We start from the raw sequence: 18,282 nt of genomic DNA, 5'->3' as shown, positions 1-18,282 counted from the left end.
TGGCCCTTTGGTACATCTCAGATCTACATCTCCAAGCCTCTTGGCCTTTCACCTGTGCTCCAAGCTTGTATTTTAACTACATCCAGCAAACACTCTGCTTGGCTTACTTATCTATGCAAAGTCAAGCAGAGGGTTTAAAATCCAGTTTTTTCATCACTCTGACTTTGCTGGTGATGACCCTTATTTTCCTCACCCTACCCACTACAGCACAACTATACTTTTCTTCGCAGTGAGAGTATTTCCAAATATTACAAACATGTACCAACAGGCAAGTAAAAGACCTAACATGCACAATGTCCTTTATTCAGTTTGCTTCACTACAGCTGAAAGCAGATCACATCACTGCTGGCAAAGGTGAAGGCAAAAGTTGGAAGTTATTTAAAAACACCTTTCAGGGACTAACGTCAGCCCCTTTTCATCATCCAACCTATTCTTCTACCCCAGTTCTTCTGAGTAATCTGCCTTACCCCTTTTCTCCATTCTCAACACATGCCCCCTTCTCAAGGAGATGTGTCCTCTTTTCTCCCTCATCCAGCTCTGCAGTAAAGCATACTATATAGATTCTCCTTTTCTTTTTATTAAATATGTTGCTTATCTCTGTATACATGACTAAAACCCTGACCTCCAATTCCCTCCAGCCTACTATCCTAGGTTTTGTTCCTCAAAATACTCAGTTCTTCTCAATTCAACCCTTCTGGGGCTACCCTGCAGCAGTAATATCAAAGTAAGCTTGTCAAAATAGAGAACACCATATAACGTACATAAAATTTTCCTCTAGTCCAGATAATATTTCACCCCTGAATTTAGGGCATCAGAATAAACACCTGATTTTTTTCCAGATAAATTCCATTTACTTCTGCCACTTTTAAAGAATTTAAGATGCATTGTTTATCATTTAACTCACATCACATCTTAAAAGAACAGGGCACTCCCAAATTCACAAGCTCTTGTTTTTCCACATTATCTTCATTTTCCAGTCTCCTAGTTTTTATGGAATTAGCCAATATAATGTTAACTGATATCAGAGAAAACACACTAAGAATAGGCTGCCCAAATGGCAAGATGGGATTTAACAGGGCAACTAATACAAAGGCTTTCACTTAGATTCGAAATAAATCACACAAGTACAGCATAAAGATCCGGTTAGCAGATCTGAGGAGTTTAACAACACATTTTAAAAGAGTCAGAGCCTTTAAAAAGTATCTTTTAATCCATTAATTCTACTACTTAGAGTTGTCTGAGGAAACAATAGGTGAGAGCAAAAATCTAAACTTGCAGATGTTCATTACAGTATTTTATGATTGAAAACAACCTATGTGAATGACAATACAATGACAGAATGAATCCTTACACAATCATAAATGCAAGACTATATAGCCATTAAAACTGGTATTTTAGAAGCATGTTTAAGGACAAGGAAATGGTCCTACTACTAAAGGGCAGGAAGTAAAGCTGTATAGTGTGATTACAATTACAGTCCTGTCAAGTGACCTTGTTTTTGTTCCATTTCAATGAGTTGAGGGGATATTTTAATATACAGAGCAGATGTGTATACTTTGCCCTATCCCAGGCCCTGAAAAGAAATGGAGAAACTTCTATGTCTAAAGGTGAGTGCTAAAACAATAACCGAATTTCTTATTTCCTCTCAATCTAAGTATGCTTTTACACAGTTTCTTATTAGATTTTAATTTGACTAGTGGGTAGGTATTATAAGGATATGGTAGTTAAGTTGATGGAATTCAGAGACAGAAAGACTTAAGTTAAAATCCTATCTTTGCCAGTCAGGCACTGAGTAATCCTGAGGAAGTCACTTAACTTATTTGAACCTAAATTTCTTCAACTTACTTCCTAAATTTATAACATACTAACAAACAGCACCAATCTCAGAAGGTTTGAGGGTTAATGAAATAGCATACACACAATACTTAGCACAGTACCCAGCACATAATAAAATGTTCAAAAATTAGTTTATGCACTTTTTCAACAAGTATTTCTTTAGAGCTCCTATTACGTGCCAGTCTCTGGTCTAGATGCTAGACAGAGAATCAGAGCTAATGCTGAGAAAGCTCTGGTAGGCAGTACTGACACAGAACACAATATAAACCATATGCATATACAACAGTGAATGTTCATGGTACCTATCAGCTCCTTCTCCTTCCTAAATATTCATACAGTTTTTCAACAATATGACTGAACAGACCTGGCTCAAGAACTTCACTACAGTAGAATTAGGCACACACAGAAAGTATATTTTCAGTTCCAACCCAAATTAACAGTGTAGGGACACATCCAGTGTGTATATGCAATATCCCTAATAAATAAGTTAATATCTAATTAGCCATAAAATGTTCATGCTGGAAGGAATGTGAACAGAAATATCAGATCCCAGCTCCTTTAGAGATGAAGAAACAGAAATGTCCTAACAGTTACATCAACATAATCTAGATTTATTCCAAAAGTACACAAAGAAAAAAAGGATTACTTGATAATCTACAGTGATTTCCACCCCTACTCCCCACAACCCCTCATGTAGGACAAACGAAAAATTTCAACCTTTCCCTTTGGAAAGCACGAGTGGCTGTAGGAGAGACTGGCTTGGCTGCACAGATAAGGTGTAATAATGAACGTAAATGAAAGTGGCTGATCATCCTGGGCTAGGGGAATGACATACAAAACAGAACTGTGGTAGAGAAGGAACTGTGGTAAGAGAAGGAAGTGGTAACCACTCCCAGCTGCCATTGACTCGGGGCAGAGGAGAGCAATACCTGGGCCAGCAAACAGCGAAAGATCTGTTGGAGCCACAGTTGAAGAAATGAACTGATGGTCCTGGGCAGTTAGTAATTTTAGAAGCAGAAAGCAAGGCCTGAACACCTTTTCTCAGAACACAACAGTGAATGTAACCTGTGTAGGAAGAAAGAAAAAACCTTTAGGAAGATAGAGATAATTAGGATGAGATTCCTGTCCTCAAGTTCACAATGCAGAGAACATGCCACTGATAAATGATGATGCAAAGTGCACAGATCAGAGGACAGAAAAGGGAGATTTCTCTGAAATATGACACCTAAACTAAGACTTAAGGAAAGCTAGTGAAGAAAGGAAAGTCATTTTAGGTAGAGGATACAAAAAACATTGTACAAAAGACGCCAAAATAAAAGTTTGAGCCAAGCGTGGTGGCATGCACCTGTAGTCCCAGCTACTTGGGAGGCTGGGGCAGAAGGATCACTTGAGCCCCAGGAGTTTGAGGCTGCAGTGAGCCATGATCAGGCCACAGCACTCCAGCCTGGGCAACAGAGTGAGAGCCTGTCACAAAAAAAAAAAAAAAGAAAGAAAACAGTAAGGGAGTTTGGCAGTTTAGGGGATGTAAACAAAAACAAAAAAACTGATAAAATTCAACAGCTAGTCATGATTTTTAAAAATCTCAGTAAATTGCAGAATTTTAAACAAATTCTGAAATAATCAGATTAAATAAAAGGCATAAAAGCAGGCATTACATTTAATGTTGCATGACTGTCATTTTCCCTTGAAATCACAAATAAGAAAGGGCTATCCATCACTACTTCTCAACATTGTATTAGAGGTCTGAGTGTAGTAAGTCAGAAATAAACAAAAGGAAGATAGACTGGAAAGACACAGAACTATCATTACTTGCAGAGGACAACTATGTACATGGAAAATCCAAAAGTGACCTACAGATCAACTATTAGAATCAATTAGTAAATCTAGCAAGGTCACTAATATAAGGTTACTCACTATACCAAAAAAAAAATTAAAAAATTAAATTAAAAAATCATTCTTAAACCAGAAATAAATAGAAAACATTTTTTAAAAATCTAAAAACTAGGAATAAACCTAACAAAAGACAGGTAAGACCTCTGCAGAGAAAGCTTAAAAAATATTACTCATTGATAGAAATTACAAAGGAGATAAAATAAAATTTTAAAATGTATTTATAAATGGAGAAAAGTGACTTGTTCCTAACTGGAAGATTCAATACTGTAAAGAGGTCAATATTCCATAAAGTGATCTGTAGATTCAATAAAATCAAATCAGAATCCTCACAGGGTTTTTTTATTCAATGGGAACTGACAAGTTGATTCTGAAATTTATACGGAAAAACAACATCACAAGAATAACCAAAGTAATCTTTGGAAGACTTACACTACTAGATATCAAGACTCCTAACATCATAATAATTAAGACAGTATGGTAATGGCACAAGGACAAATGGGCAAACAGAACAGAGATTACAGAGAAACAGACCCTCACATAAACAACCTCTTGATTTATGATGAAGGTGATCCTATTGTACACTGGGGGAAAAAAGGTTTTACCAATAAATGGTTCTGAGTCAACTAGATATCCATATTTTATTTTAAAAATAATAAAAATCTCATACCATAATAAATAACCAACTCCAGATGGACTATACATCTCAATGTGAGAGGTAAAACCAATCTTTTAAATGAAAACACAGGAAAACATTTTTAAAACATTTGGGTCAGAAAAAGTAAGCAAACAGGATTCAAAAAGCACTTAACCTTAAAGAAAAAAATTGAAGGCCGGGCACGGTGGCTCACGCTGTAATCCCCATACTTTGGGAGGCCAAGGCAGGCGGATCACCTGAGGTCAGGAATTCGAGACCAGCCTGGCCAACACGGTGAAACCCTGTCTCTACTAAAAATACCAAAATAAATTAGCCAGGTGTAGTGGTGGATGCCTGTAATCCCAGCTACACGGGAGGCTGAGACAGGAGAATCGCTTGAACCCAGGAGGCAGAGGTTGCAGTGAGCCAAGATCACGCAACTGCACTCCAGCCTGGGTGACACAGTGAGACTCCATCTCATCTGAAACGTTCATCTCCCTTGTCAAACAAAATACCAAAGCAAAGCAGTTAAATTGTGGTTGCAGTCTCCTAGAAGAACACAGCTGAATTGAACCAAGCAAGGACAGAAAAGCCCACCAAAATGAAGGACCTTTTGTATTATTTCTATATTTGCATTTTTATAATATTTTTAATCATTAAATTTTGGACTCCCTTGGAGCCTAAAGATATAAGCATCTAGTGCTGACTGAACTCCTTTCAGGTGAACATTTGCCCTTTGAGACTAAACTATGTGTATATGAAAACTTAGGCTTGAGATGTACTGTAACCAAGCTAATAAAGTTTTCAGACCTCAAAATCTACATGCCGAGACTTGGCATTAGGAATATGGGTTTCCAATTGCTGGTAGCATTGATACAGTAGCATCTTGGCTACTGAAGAAAGTGGTGGGTTGGTTATTAAAAGATAAGGATCTATCAGGCTCAGGGGCGTAAGGGTCTTGATGTTATTTATACCTTAGATAACTGATGATACAACACCGAAGACTATCTTGCAGAATTATGAAATCTATATATAAGTCAATAATCACTAGGCAATAGATAATAGTTTAGAATGGTTCACAGGTGATTATACTCATTTCTTCCATGAGATTTTCCTTTTTCCCAGTTACAGAGACTAAGCTAAATCAGATGGAAGCACCCAATTTCTTAGGGCAACTACGCTATTTCCTCAGGGACACACCATCTGTTTGCAATGCACAGCTAATTCTGAGCCTGCTGGTCCTTGCAGAGTTTCCCTTAAGACTTCTGCCTGATGCCTAAAATCCCTTAAAACTCCTCCCTCCTTTCCCTTCTCCCGTGGTAAGGCAAGAGCAGGCTGGATCTGACAAAACTTAAATGATAGATGAGATCTAGATAAAATACTTACGTGGCCTTTTTTTTTTTTTTTTAAGAATAAAGTGAAGAAACAATTATGATCATGGGGAGAAAGAACGTGAGAGCAGAAAGGCTCAAGTTTATACATGCATTGAAATAAGAAGGAAGAAAACAAAAGGACAATGCACCATGGAAAGAAGGAAAGCAAAATAATGGAAAGGGAGAAAAAAGGAGCATCTCTTCCTAGGAAAGTAATCTACAATGCTGTGTTAATCTGCCAGCGCTTTGGTGGGACTGGCAATCAGAAATTGTCTTTCCTCATTGACAAACATGACCAGACTCTGGCCCCTGGTTTCTAATTTTTTTCCCAAATGTAAAATGAGACAAAATAACTAAAACTACTTTAACTTGTTTATTTTGATAAAATAATTATATATAATTATTGTTGAAGGAAATCTACAATACACAATCTTGGGTGTTTTTATTTGAATCTATCGCACATTGAATAACAAAATTAAAATGTCAGTTTCTCAATTGGAGAAAGTACTCAAATCAACAACCATGTGCAAAAAGAGACCCAATTAGAGCACATTATAGTTTGATTTGAAAATGAATACATCAAGCAAAAAATAAAAATCCCATACATATATCGTGTGCATGCATACAAATGAAAGGGCAGTTGCTGCATTTCTATCTCTGTATGTCTTTTCAAGTTTAACTCTATCCTCCATGTTCAGTGCTCCCAAATATCTATATTAGTCCTAGTTTCTCGCAGAAAAAGCCATTTGTTTTTGCCTTTTCCCTGGGGACCTATTTGTAATTCAATGCATATTTAAGAATCTTATAATGTAGAAATGTAACAGGATGCCTGAACAAGGTGTCCTAGAACTATAAATACACACTATTATGTAATCAGTGAGGTTTACATCTAGGAAATCTAGATGGAATGGTTTTCCTGAAGCAAATGAACAAAAATAAGGAGGTTCAGTCTTGGTGGTGAGAACAAGGAAACACTGGAACAGACCTGAAGTAGTACAGCAACTGCAGAAAAAAGGAAAAGTGAATCCTTACAAATCATGAGAGTGATAAACCCGAATTGTTCACTTTATTTTTCAATGGCCCATGTACAAAGACTTCTATAAAAGCTTCTGCTCAAGAACAGAGAGAAGCTTGTTTTTCCCAATGAAATCAGAATGCTTCTAACCACAGAATGCCCTCATGCTAATGAACATGCCTACCTTTTCAATTAATACTGGGATTACTGTGAGACCAGTATAGTAGGGCCACACTCTCAGATAAGTGTGATCTCTCCTAAAGTAATCATTCCCAACGTCCATTACTCAGAAATGAAGCAGTTCTTCAAACAAGAAACCCAAGCAAAGACACTCTGGATCTTACTGATTTGCACCTGTTTGAAGGTAAATGTCTGGCTCTGCCTTTGGTGGCAGTACTCAGATGAAGTGTATCAAATGGAGACACACCAAAAGATAAGGGCATGAGAAAAATGTCTTTGTAAGCCAGACTGAATAGTTTCATGTTGCTCTCTATTCATTATCCTCTAGCTTTTAGCAAAGCTTGATTTAAATGTCCTAGCCTTACATCAGCTGTTCCATTGTCATTACGGAAAGACTAATGTGTTCATACTTGGATCAGAGACTTAAACTGGAGAAGAAAGATGGTGGCAGCAGCACTAAATTGAACCCTCAATACGTGTTAAGGGGGAAGCCTCAGAACAAGAATCAGATTATTGCCAGATCCAGCAATAACCCCTTACCACTTGGAGATTCTCCCTGTATTACAATCTTGGTGTTTGGGGCTCCACTTTATTAAGGAAGGTGGCAGCCTCCTCATGAATCCTCGATAGGCAATGAGATCTATGCAAATTATCAGTCTTCCTTACTTGCCTTGGTTACCAGAAAACTCAGAGCTAAGTATTGTGTTCAACTTCTAAAGCTTTCCTCAGCTAAACTTACGGATAATTGTTCTCTTTTTGACTTTCCCTTTTTGACTTACTGATTCTTATCTTTTGTGGTCAGTAGATTTGGTCTTACTGAATTTGCTATTTTTTTTTTCTTTTATTATTATTATTATTATTATTATACTTTAGGTTTTATGGTACATGTGCGCAATGTGCACGTAAGTTACATATGTATACATGTGCCATGCTGGTGCGCTGCACCCACCAACTCGTCATCTAGCATTAGGTATATCTCCCAATGCTATCCCTCCCCCCTCCCCCCACCCCACAACAGTCCCCAGAGTGTGATGTTCCCCTTCCTGTGTCCATGTGTTCTCATTGTTCAATTCCCACCTATGAGTGAGAATATGGGGTGTTTGGTTTTTTGTTCTTGCGATAGTTTACTGAGAATGATGATTTCCAATTTCATCCATGTCCCTACAAAGGACGTGAACTCATCATTTTTTATGGCTGCATTTCAAGCTTCCAAAATCCTTTTTTGGAAAATGACCAAAATACAAGCCAATCAATGGACAAACTAACTTTTCTCGTATAATACAGGAGTGACAAGATACTGCTCATCTTGAAGCCATGAATCCTAGGGATACTTAGACTATATTTGGCTAAAACCAGTAAGCAAGGAAGCTTGGATTATGCCCAAAAGTACAGAATTCTAGAGGAGAAACAGAGCTTAGAGATAAACAAGTCCGACCTCCCACCTAATGTAAGAAATTCCTTCTACAATTTCTCAGACAGAAGGTTATCTAGCCTCTGCCTGAATAGTTCCAGTGTGACAGGGAACATACTACCTTACAATGTTCCATTTTGACAGCTATGGTAGAGAGTCATTCCTTACATTGAGCTGAATTCTTCCTTTCAGTCTACCAATTAATTCTAGTTCTTCATTACACAGACATTTCTTCTTTCAGAAGACATTCTTTCACTTATTTAAATATATAATAATTCCCCTTTATTGAACACCTACTGGTGTCAGGCTATGTACTAAGTGTAAATACTACTGTACACTATCTTCACAACGATCAGGTAAATTAGGAACTATCCTCTTTTGAAAAGTGAGTCACAGATACACTGATTAGACTCTAATTACAGCCAGATATGTTGGCACTTATATACTACTCCTATAAACAAAGATTTCATTAAATTTCTGACAACCGAGTCACATGAATTTAATCCGCCTTCAAAACTGAAAGAAAAACTTAAGTTAGATCAATCCAAGTAGAAAAAGAGAGATGGTCTAGGGATACAACTGCACCAGTGTTTGGTTCATTGAGAAAAACAACAGGAAAAGCATTTAAAAGGATAGCCATCAGGGAGTTCCAGGAGATAGTAAAGCTGACACCTGTAACATCAGCAACCATGACCTGAGGCCTAGGCCGCAAGCAGGAAACTTCCTCTCTTTTATCTCAGCCAAGAACCACACTCCCAAGAGATCAAACGCATTACTGCAGAGAAAGCAGCACTGTCTGAAGGTTAATTTCAATACAACCAGAAGATCACAAGTAATTCTGAATATATACATCTTTACTAAGAGAGATGGGGGAAAAATAGCATGAACCTGCAAAACAGGAAAGAACCATATCCCAGCAAACGGACCAGGAGTCCAGATACAAGCTAGGACTTCACGGTCTAAATAAAAACTCCATTTAAGGTAGCGTTTTAGGACACTAGAATCCTCCCACCCCCAAAAGAGAAAGACAGAGAGAGAGAGAGAATATGAGGTGAATGCTAGATGCTAGTAGCCATTTCTTTGGTTAAGGTTCTCTCCCATTTCCAACTAGGTTCCATTTTTTTTAAATCTTTGCTGACTACTGAGCAATTTTATTTGGCTACCTTCACCTCAAACTCAACATGCTTAAACCAGAATTCATCTCCCCTTAATCCTCGTGCCAAATTACTCACTAAGTTACAGGCATTATCCAGCCTAAAAAAGCTTGGAGTCATTCTTTTTTCTTTCATGGAGTCACTCTTAATTTCTGTACTCCACCTCTTTACAGCTAAGACCTACTGCCACTCAACAAATTTTACTGAGTGCCTAGGATGCACCAGGCACTTTCCATACACTTGAGATACGTTAGTGAACAAAACGAAGACATCCACTTTCACAAAGCTTAGAATGATAGGAAGGAGACAATAAACAGTAAATAAGTATATATGACAAGTAAATAAATACAGTATGTTAGAAGGTATTGTTACAGAGAAGGAAAGCACTGTAGGATGATGACAATATTTTAAAAGGTGGCAGGATAAGCCTCACTGAGAAAAAGGTGTCATCTGAGCAAAGACTTGCAGGAGGTGAGGGAGGAAGCCATTCAGGTATGTGAGGGAAGAGCACACAAGCAAGGGAACAGCCACACACAGGCCCTACTACTAATTCCTCTGATTTCTTTGTTTCAAATGTCATACAGTCACCATATCACCCCGTTCTCAATGCCATCAAACCAACTCCAAAATCTTCCTGGGTAGCCACCCTGATCCATTCCCTCTGTGGCACAATTAGACATTCTTTTTCCACATTAAAACCACTCACCTGATTTTCAAGGCCCATAATTCTCTGAGCCCACCCTTTACACCATGAACTTCCATTTCTCCCCTTAGAAATCCTGAAACTTAGAATGCTCTTTCTCCACACATGCCATCCTCTCCAGCCAAGAAGTGCCTCCTCTCCACCACACATCTACTCAAAGCCCTATCCTACTGCAAGGCAGAGATCAAGTCCTACCTCCTCTGTAAAGCAGTCCTTGTGGTTGCTAGTACTTAGTCTGTAGTCATATTTCCTCAGCATCAATTTTTTAAAAAGCAAGACTGCCTCTTACTTTTCCTATATTTCTCACCATGTTGATCACTACTAAATATTTGCTAAGAATAGATGAGCTATTTCCTCTGTAAACTGAAGCTCTTTCCTCTGTAAACTGAAGCTCTTTGTCAATTTAAACACTTTTATTAGCTTTCATAAACTGCTGAAATACAATGATTAAAGAATGCTTTGTTGCTGTTTTTTTGTTTTTTTTTTGTTGTTGTTGAGATGGAGTTTCACTCTGTCGCCCGGGCTGGAGTGCAGTGGCGCGATCTCGGCTCACTGCAAACTCCGCCTCCCGGGTTCAAGTGACTCTCCTGCCTTAGCCTCCCAAGTAGCTGGGATTACAGGTGCCTGCCACTACGTCCAGCTAATTTTTTGTATTTTTAGTAGAGACAGGGTTTCATCATGTTGGCCAGGCTGGTCTCAAACTCCTGACCTCGTGATTCGCCCACTTCGGCCTCCCAAAGTGCTGGGATTACAGCTGTGAGCTACTGTGCCCAGCCCAAGAATGGTTTTTTATACTCAAAAAAAAAAAAAAAAAAAAAAGCATGGGTGCAGGATATGCCAAAATGTTAATGGCTGGTGATGGCTTTTTTCTTTTCTCTAATACAAATTTTCAGTCCTGTGCTTATGTAACTTTTAGAAGAAAAGAATTTGCTATGAATATATGTATAAATCAATACAAATAGTAAGTGATCAACTATCACTGGACTCGTCAGGGAGGTTCGAATTACCTAAAAATATAATGTTAAAGAAAGACTGTATCTGAATGGCCTGCAGTTGCAAAGAAACAGTAAAACTGTAATCAAGGCAATCTGAAGCAAATTCTCATGGTTTGCAAAAAAGAGAAAGGAAACTTTCCTGCTGAAGCGGCTCTCACAATGTATTTACTCTATATGAAAGCAGCATGGACGTACGTGACCCCATCATAAGTAGAGGAGCATTTGTATAGAAAAAGAGCACGTACCCTGGAGTACTCAAATGCAGGCTCCACCTTTCATTAACAGCATAACTTCAGTTTCCTGGCCTATAAAATGGAAACAGCGGGTCTTCTTTCATAGATAGGAACTAGGTTCCAATCTGAGCAAAATTGTGTCAATTCTGCCTACCCAGGCAGATGGGGTTTATGGTAATACAAAATCATTTGAGTCTCAGTGGTTGAACTACTGTTAGTCTACATCTGTGCCATTCAAAGCAGTGTCTTTCTTTTATATATGTATTTACGATTAGAGGATGAAAAAATACTAACACCTTTGGATAACGTTTAGAGTTGAAAAGAATCTTGGGGTAGAGCCGATGTTACCAAAACCTACAGTTATCTTCTGAGCACTGGTCACCTGTATCTGGAACAAATGGACTTAAGAGTTTGGAAATTAACCAGCAAATAAGTAAGAAGTTTTGGTACTCTATACAACTACCATTCAAGGTTGGTTATGAGAATTAAATGATGGCGTATTAGCCATGGTCAAAGAAAAAAAAAGAGAGAAGAGAGAATTAAACGAGACAAGACAGGTAGAATATGTAGCATATTCTTGTAACCCTTCAAGAAATTTCAAAGCAACCTGTGTGTATACTCTGCAAGTCAATTTTTTTTTTAAGTTAGATTAGAAATCGTTCTTTGAGGGAGCAGCTTCACAAAAGACTTGATCTGATCTATAAAATTGGACCATAAAACCAACTGGACTTAATCCACTAGTTAAGAAAGTGATGTCTGAGATGAATAATTACTAATCTACCAACCAATTTTCTTCATGATGAAGAAGGGTAGCCAAAAGGAAACTTACCTGGAAAGCAAACAACACATAAAATTGGATCTAATTCAGAGCGGTAAACATTTAATGTTTATGGAGACTGCCTGGATTTGACATTGAGAAAATTCAGTTAAGAATGGCATTAAATATTATCCTAAGTATTGGAGTTAGGCTGGGTCAAAACAGACCATAAATTTTGAGAAGACTCCAAAACTTTCCTCAAGCTAGTTCTATGGGACAAAGCATAAAAAAATCCCTGAGAAATACGCCAGCATCTGCCCTCAATTCCAGAAGCAGGAAGCAAAGATGTGACCCAATCACATGATATCAAACCACAGTCCATCTGTTCAGAGAACTCTGTGTTACGTAAGCCATGACCAAGGAAGAACTGCAAAAGGCAAGAGGTTTGTCAACATTTGCAAGGGGCTCTGTGGTTTGAAGAGACACGTTCTCACATCAGAAGGGCCATCCATAGGATAACAGTATTTTCAAAATTCCATTTATTACACATGAACATATTTGGTGCAATAAAATGACACTACAAGAATGGTGTTGAGTCCCTGCAACTGCTCAACTAAGGCCTAGAACCTTTCGACAGGGGTCTTCCCTACATGAGTGGCCCTCCTCACAGGAACAAGATTTATCTTCCTCTTGATTATTTTTACGTCAATTCCTCTCTTAATTTCAACAACAAAGCGGATCATCTAATATTCTAAACCAAGGCCTTCTAATTACACCCCAATTCAATTAACTGTACTTACTCAAGACCATCTTCCAAACTACTATAGGCCTACTTTTCTCAATCAATAAGTATATACCAGGTCCTTTTATCAGCAATTAAAAAAAATATTGACCTTTCCCTTGAGGACTTTAAGGCTTTAATCATTCCCCTCCCTTCCACCTTTAGAATTCACTTTTCATAAATTCTGTGAAGTTCAAGGCCTACTTCACTTAAGGAAGTCACTCATCCCTTCGTGGATGCCAACCACCTATCCCAACCCTGTCCCACTCCCACCTCCAAGTCCTTTACATTTTAAAGCACCATATAGGGCACGAGATGTGGAATCAGAAAATCAAAGTTCCTGTCTCTGTTCTGCCCCTGTGCCACCCTAAGAAATTCACCTGAGTCGTTTTTTCATCTGTAAATTGAAGTGATAATATACTCAGGGCTTCCACCATTTGAATGCCTAGCCCTACTGGGCATCCCATAATGTTATTCTTCCTCACTCATTCCACTGTGATTACTTTTATGTTTTGTTTCCAGCTGTGTACTATAGCTTTTAGGATTGGGGAAAAAATGATAGAGGTTAATACATCCAAATTCCACAGTACAGAATAAGGAACCTAACTCTGAAGAGTAACTTGCCAGTCAGTCAGTAAAAGCCTTGTTTCCTCCCTTGGAGTAGGCCCCAGGACAGTTGGGGACACAACTTTAAAAGAACTTTCACACTCATCAAATCCCCCTCTGAATTCTACCCACCCTTCAAAGTCAGTTTAATTCCCAAGTGTCCAGGAAGCCTCCCCCAATCATTCCAGCTTACACTAATCATTTCCCTTTTTGAATACTAATGCCTCCCTATAGAAATGATATTAAAAATATTTAACAACTGGCACTACAAGGGTACCAACCAATCAGAAAGGATGTTTAACCAAAACACACATAGCCCAGTGGGAGCTGCTTATTGAACATCAGTCCTGCTCATTAGTAACAACACAGAATAGCAACCTCAAACTCAAATACCACTTTCTCATGTGATCTTCACAATCTCATGAATCAGGCAAAAGTAGGTATTGCCCCTATTTTCTGCATAACTGCTGGTGAAGGTGGGACAAATAACCAATTGCTTTCAACACGCTATACAACTTTTCCTGATTATTTATACGGAATTACAAGTTAATATTGCATAAACTGGACTTACATAAAACAGTATAAATATTAAAGGAATGCTCAAATAGAAATCAACAAGCATTTATGTGGAATAGAATATAAAACACAGTGCTAAGTTCTGAGGCCATAAAAGAAAGAAATGGCACGAATCTTGTCCTCTGGGTACCTATAACACATTCAAGTAGAGTTAAGTAGCAGCACAGGCAGTAGAAATGGACAACACAAACTGTTAAGTGTTGCAGAGTTCTGGAAGACAAAGAATTCAAGAACTAAACCAGCACAGGAAGTCAGGGCTGAGAACTTCTCACACTCCCAAAAAAGGGGCAAAACTAAATGTGTAGTGAAAAGGCTGAACAGTCAGGAGTCAGTGAGAAAGAGAAATTGCTCGAAGATCTGCAGTAGTGAGAAATGAGATCCCTGGTAGGATACTCAGAGATGGCCCCAATCATAAGCTGCTAAGTGTTGTTCTAAGTGCTGAATACAAATGGGAAATCTTATAAACCTTCATGGGGATGGCTGAGGAAGATTAGTTTGGCAGTAGCCATAGAAAAGCCTAGATGAGAGAAACACGGGAAAGCAACTAGATTTGGAGGATAACAGGCAGGATTAAGCTGAAGGCTGCATACCAAGAAAGGAGGAGACATTCAAGAGGCATTCATAGAAGAGTTGGATTGGGGGCATGTTTTCAAAGAAAAAAAGTTATGAAATTGCAGAAAGGAAGCAAACAGCATTCTCAGATGGGATATACATAGAGACATAGTGGTACTAAACTGTGCACTAGGGACAAGGAATCAATTTTCCTAGAGAAACCTATGTTGGAGAGAGAAGTTGGGCAGAGAACAATAAAACATACTCAGAACATAAAAAGGTGCAAGTCTTTACAAGGGAAGCCAAGTTACAGAGGAAATAAAAAGCATTTGACCTTTTTCAGAATGTCTTTTAAGGGTGGACTGACGCATCATCATAACCAACAGGAAGGGCAGACAAGCTGAGGCAGTCTGGGCTTAGAGTAATAAGCACCTGGACAGCTTTGTATTTTGTGCATACCATGGAGACTGTAAACTCCTCCAGGACATGGACTGAGCAATGTTCTGTATCTTCAACTAAGTCCACTACTGTTACTTGAATACATGAACGCTTCTTGTGCTACTTCTGGTGGAAAAGAGTGCACTGTGTTATTCAAGTTAATAGTGGTGTGGAAATGTTACCTGTGTTTCATGCCTAACTATATTGATTCTCCCAAATGTCCACACAGTTATCTTGCCTTCCTCCCTAGGCCAATGTCAAAAATCCATTGTTTCCTCTAATGCAGGCCCACGTGAAGGGACTCAGGAATGTGCTAAGAGTCGGAATGAAGCCTATCTGATATTCAAATCATGAGGACAGAATCCAAAGTGAATAATAAAGACCAATTGCTCATTAGACGACTGAAGAAGAAAAATGGGCTACGCCAGATAGCATGATGTATACATATATATATATATATATATATATATATATGACATACAGGTTTTGGAAACTGAGATCTGAGTGAAAATCCTAGCTTTAGCGCTTAAGTTATTGGGTACTTAATGTGTCTGCACCCCACTTTGCACATCTGTAAAGTGGGGCAAACGCCACTACTCCTGGGAGTTTACTTGTGGTGATTAAATAATGTACTTATACAATAGTGTACTTTATGCATTTACATCGCAGTAATGCACAATACATAGACGGTAGCTATTAGGACTAATTATAATCGTCATCGTCAGTCTTGATTTTTTTAAAAAATGTCAACATCTTTTGTCCAGTTTCAGAAACAGAAATGTACTTTCACTGCATTTTAGTTGCTAACACTGAGGCTGTATATTTTAGCTTCTAGTGTCTCAGTTCAGCTGCTAACGAAGTTTTTCACTCATCCCTTCGTGGACGCCAACCACCTACCCCAACCTGATTTACTCTTTTGAAAAATCCAGCGAACATTCTTTCTTGAAAACCAGCTATACAGATGTCTGATTCAAACTATTAACTGTCACTCAAGAAAAGGAACATCGCGAGTGACGTTCCTTCGAGGAAATAAAAAGCGTTTAATCAATTCACAGTCATTCCCAAAATTTCCAAAACCCGCAGAATGAGCAAACGTTCAAGTTTCCACTACGAAAACAATCCGTGGCCGTCTGGTTACTGGACTCACTTCAACACTCCCCAGACGCACGAAAGAAGAAACATTCCGCGCATCTCCGCGCTTCCTTCTTCTCACACAAAGCCCCCCTGGCTGGAAGAGCAGCCCCTTCCAGCAGGGTCTGGTCGGGTCGAGCCGGGCGGGAGTCAGGGCGGCCTGCGGACGCAGGGGTCTCACCACACGTCGCCCCCGACTCCCACTGGACGAAGCCCTAGCGGCTCGGAGCTCACACCCTGCCCGGGAGCCGCCTTCCACCCCAACCTCAAACCCCGCCCCGGGCCCGGCAGCCTCGGGCACGGACCCTCTTGGGGCGGGGGTCCCCGGAACAAGGTCACGCCGTGCCCAAGGGGCGGCGGCGGGCAGCCACGGCTCTGCCAGTCCCTGCCGGCCTCGCACTCTCCGCCCCTGGCCCTCGCCCACTCACACCCCAGAGGACAGCCCCAGACCTCGGACGACTCCGCCCGACTCCACATCCCCAGGGAGTCCCGAGCGGGGCGGCCTCGAGCAGCCGGACACGTCCGCCCGCGCCCGGACACACGCCCCTGCCCCGCCTCCGCTCCCCGCTTGCGGTTCGCCCGGCGGCCGCCGAGCCGCGCGGCGCCACGAGAGCCCAGGCCGGGCACCGGCGCCACCACCTGCGCCCCCGGCCCCGCGCCATGTTTGAGAAAGAGCAGGAGTGAGCCAGAGGCCGGGCCCGGCCCGCGCGCCCCGCAGTCGCCCGCCCGCCGCGCCGCCGCTCACCCGTCGCCCCCGGGAGCAGCGCCGCCGCCGCCGCCGCCGCCGCCGCCAGCACGAGGAGGAGCAGCCGGGGACGCGGAGCAGCGGCCGCCGCCTCCATGGTCCCGCCGCCACCGCCTGTGGCCCGGCCCGGCCCGGCTGCTGCCTCACCCCAGCAAGCCTCGCCTCGCCCCACCTCCCTAGCCGCCGCGGCGGCCTCGCTCCGGCCCTTTGTAACTGCTCGGGGAACGCGCGTCCATTGGCTGCCGGGCTCCCACCGGCCCCGCCTCCCCGCCGCCGCGGGCGGCTAAGCGGGACCCAGCCGGGAGCCCCGCCTGCAGGCCCGCCGGGCAGCCAATCCGCAGCCGCGGGCGCCTGTTTCTGGCCACGCCCCACGCACCCCTGGGGCCGGGCCGCCAGACCCCAGCCCCGGCCGGATCGGCTCCCGGCTCCGAGAGGCCGCGTGGGGGCGGGGTCTGCCAGCCCGAGCACCCCTCAGCCGCTAGCCCCGGAGGGCCGGATAGAGCGGTGGGTGTGTCTGTGTGAGTCTCTTTCGGAAAAAGGCTGTGGCCGTTCGACGCTCTTTTCTTCTAACCTCCTCTAGGCGCGGAAGATCTGGTACTGCCTCAGCCCCACCCTGACCCCATTCACAGCCCCGCATTGGCAATCCCAGCACATGCCACCCAGATCCGCTGCAGCGCCAGGCCCCTGCATCCACTTCAACTTCCCCTCTCCAAGTCCACGCATCAACTTCAGCATTCCACCGAAGATCCCTCCTCAGTGCCCTTCACATGCGACTCACTCTTCTATTTCCTCCTGCTCCCAGCGGTCACCCCAAACCCAGCTCCCCCACCCAGTTCCAAACCTAGAAAGTCCCCAGATCCCAGCGTCAGACCCAGATCCTGAGCCCAAACACACCCCCAAATAGCCTCCCGCCTCCCTCCAGCAAAGATCCAGGATGGGGATCCAAGCCGCACTCCTCTCAAACCCCTTCCCGATCCAGGTTGGAAAGGCAGGATCCCCACCCCAACCCCTCAAAGGAGGGGTTCCCCCTTCTTAGCACCCAGCTCCCGCGGGGCGGAGGGGGAGCAGTCATCATTACTTTGAGCTGTGTCTGACACTGCTGTATAATAATCCTGAGGTGTCACTAAAAACCCAAATAAACTCTACGTTTTCATTCTGAATTCCTAATTTACTGCGAGACGCTCCACCCACCTTCCCTCTGCGACGCCAAAATGAGCTCCAGATTTGTAATTCTTCCTGTCAGACTAGTCCTTTCTTCAGACACAAACA

General features: G+C 41.7%; 1 protein-coding gene across 2 annotated transcripts in view; it reads right to left on the bottom strand.

Moving 5' to 3' along the window:
- The window catches only part of TGFBR1 (transforming growth factor beta receptor 1), a 54,958-nt gene extending 37,735 nt beyond the window's left edge, over window positions 1–17,223 (bottom strand). Inside the window, exon 1 of one of the 2 annotated variants that reach the window (XM_054501746.2) lies at window positions 17,014–17,223. In XM_054501746.2, coding sequence (XP_054357721.1) covers window positions 17,014–17,110 — 97 coding nt within the window. In that variant the 5' untranslated portion in view covers window positions 17,111–17,223. The remainder of the gene's footprint in view (window positions 1–17,013) is intronic. The other variant, XM_054501745.2, reaches the window with a different exon arrangement.
- Between the last annotated feature and the right edge of the window lie 1,059 nt (window positions 17,224–18,282).

The sequence above is a fragment of the Pongo pygmaeus genome, chromosome 13 (assembly GCF_028885625.2).
Source record: "Pongo pygmaeus isolate AG05252 chromosome 13, NHGRI_mPonPyg2-v2.0_pri, whole genome shotgun sequence".
NCBI lineage: Eukaryota > Metazoa > Chordata > Mammalia > Primates > Hominidae > Pongo > Pongo pygmaeus.
The sequence above is the reverse complement of the archived record's forward strand: the minus strand, read 5'-3'. Positions and strand labels throughout refer to the sequence as shown.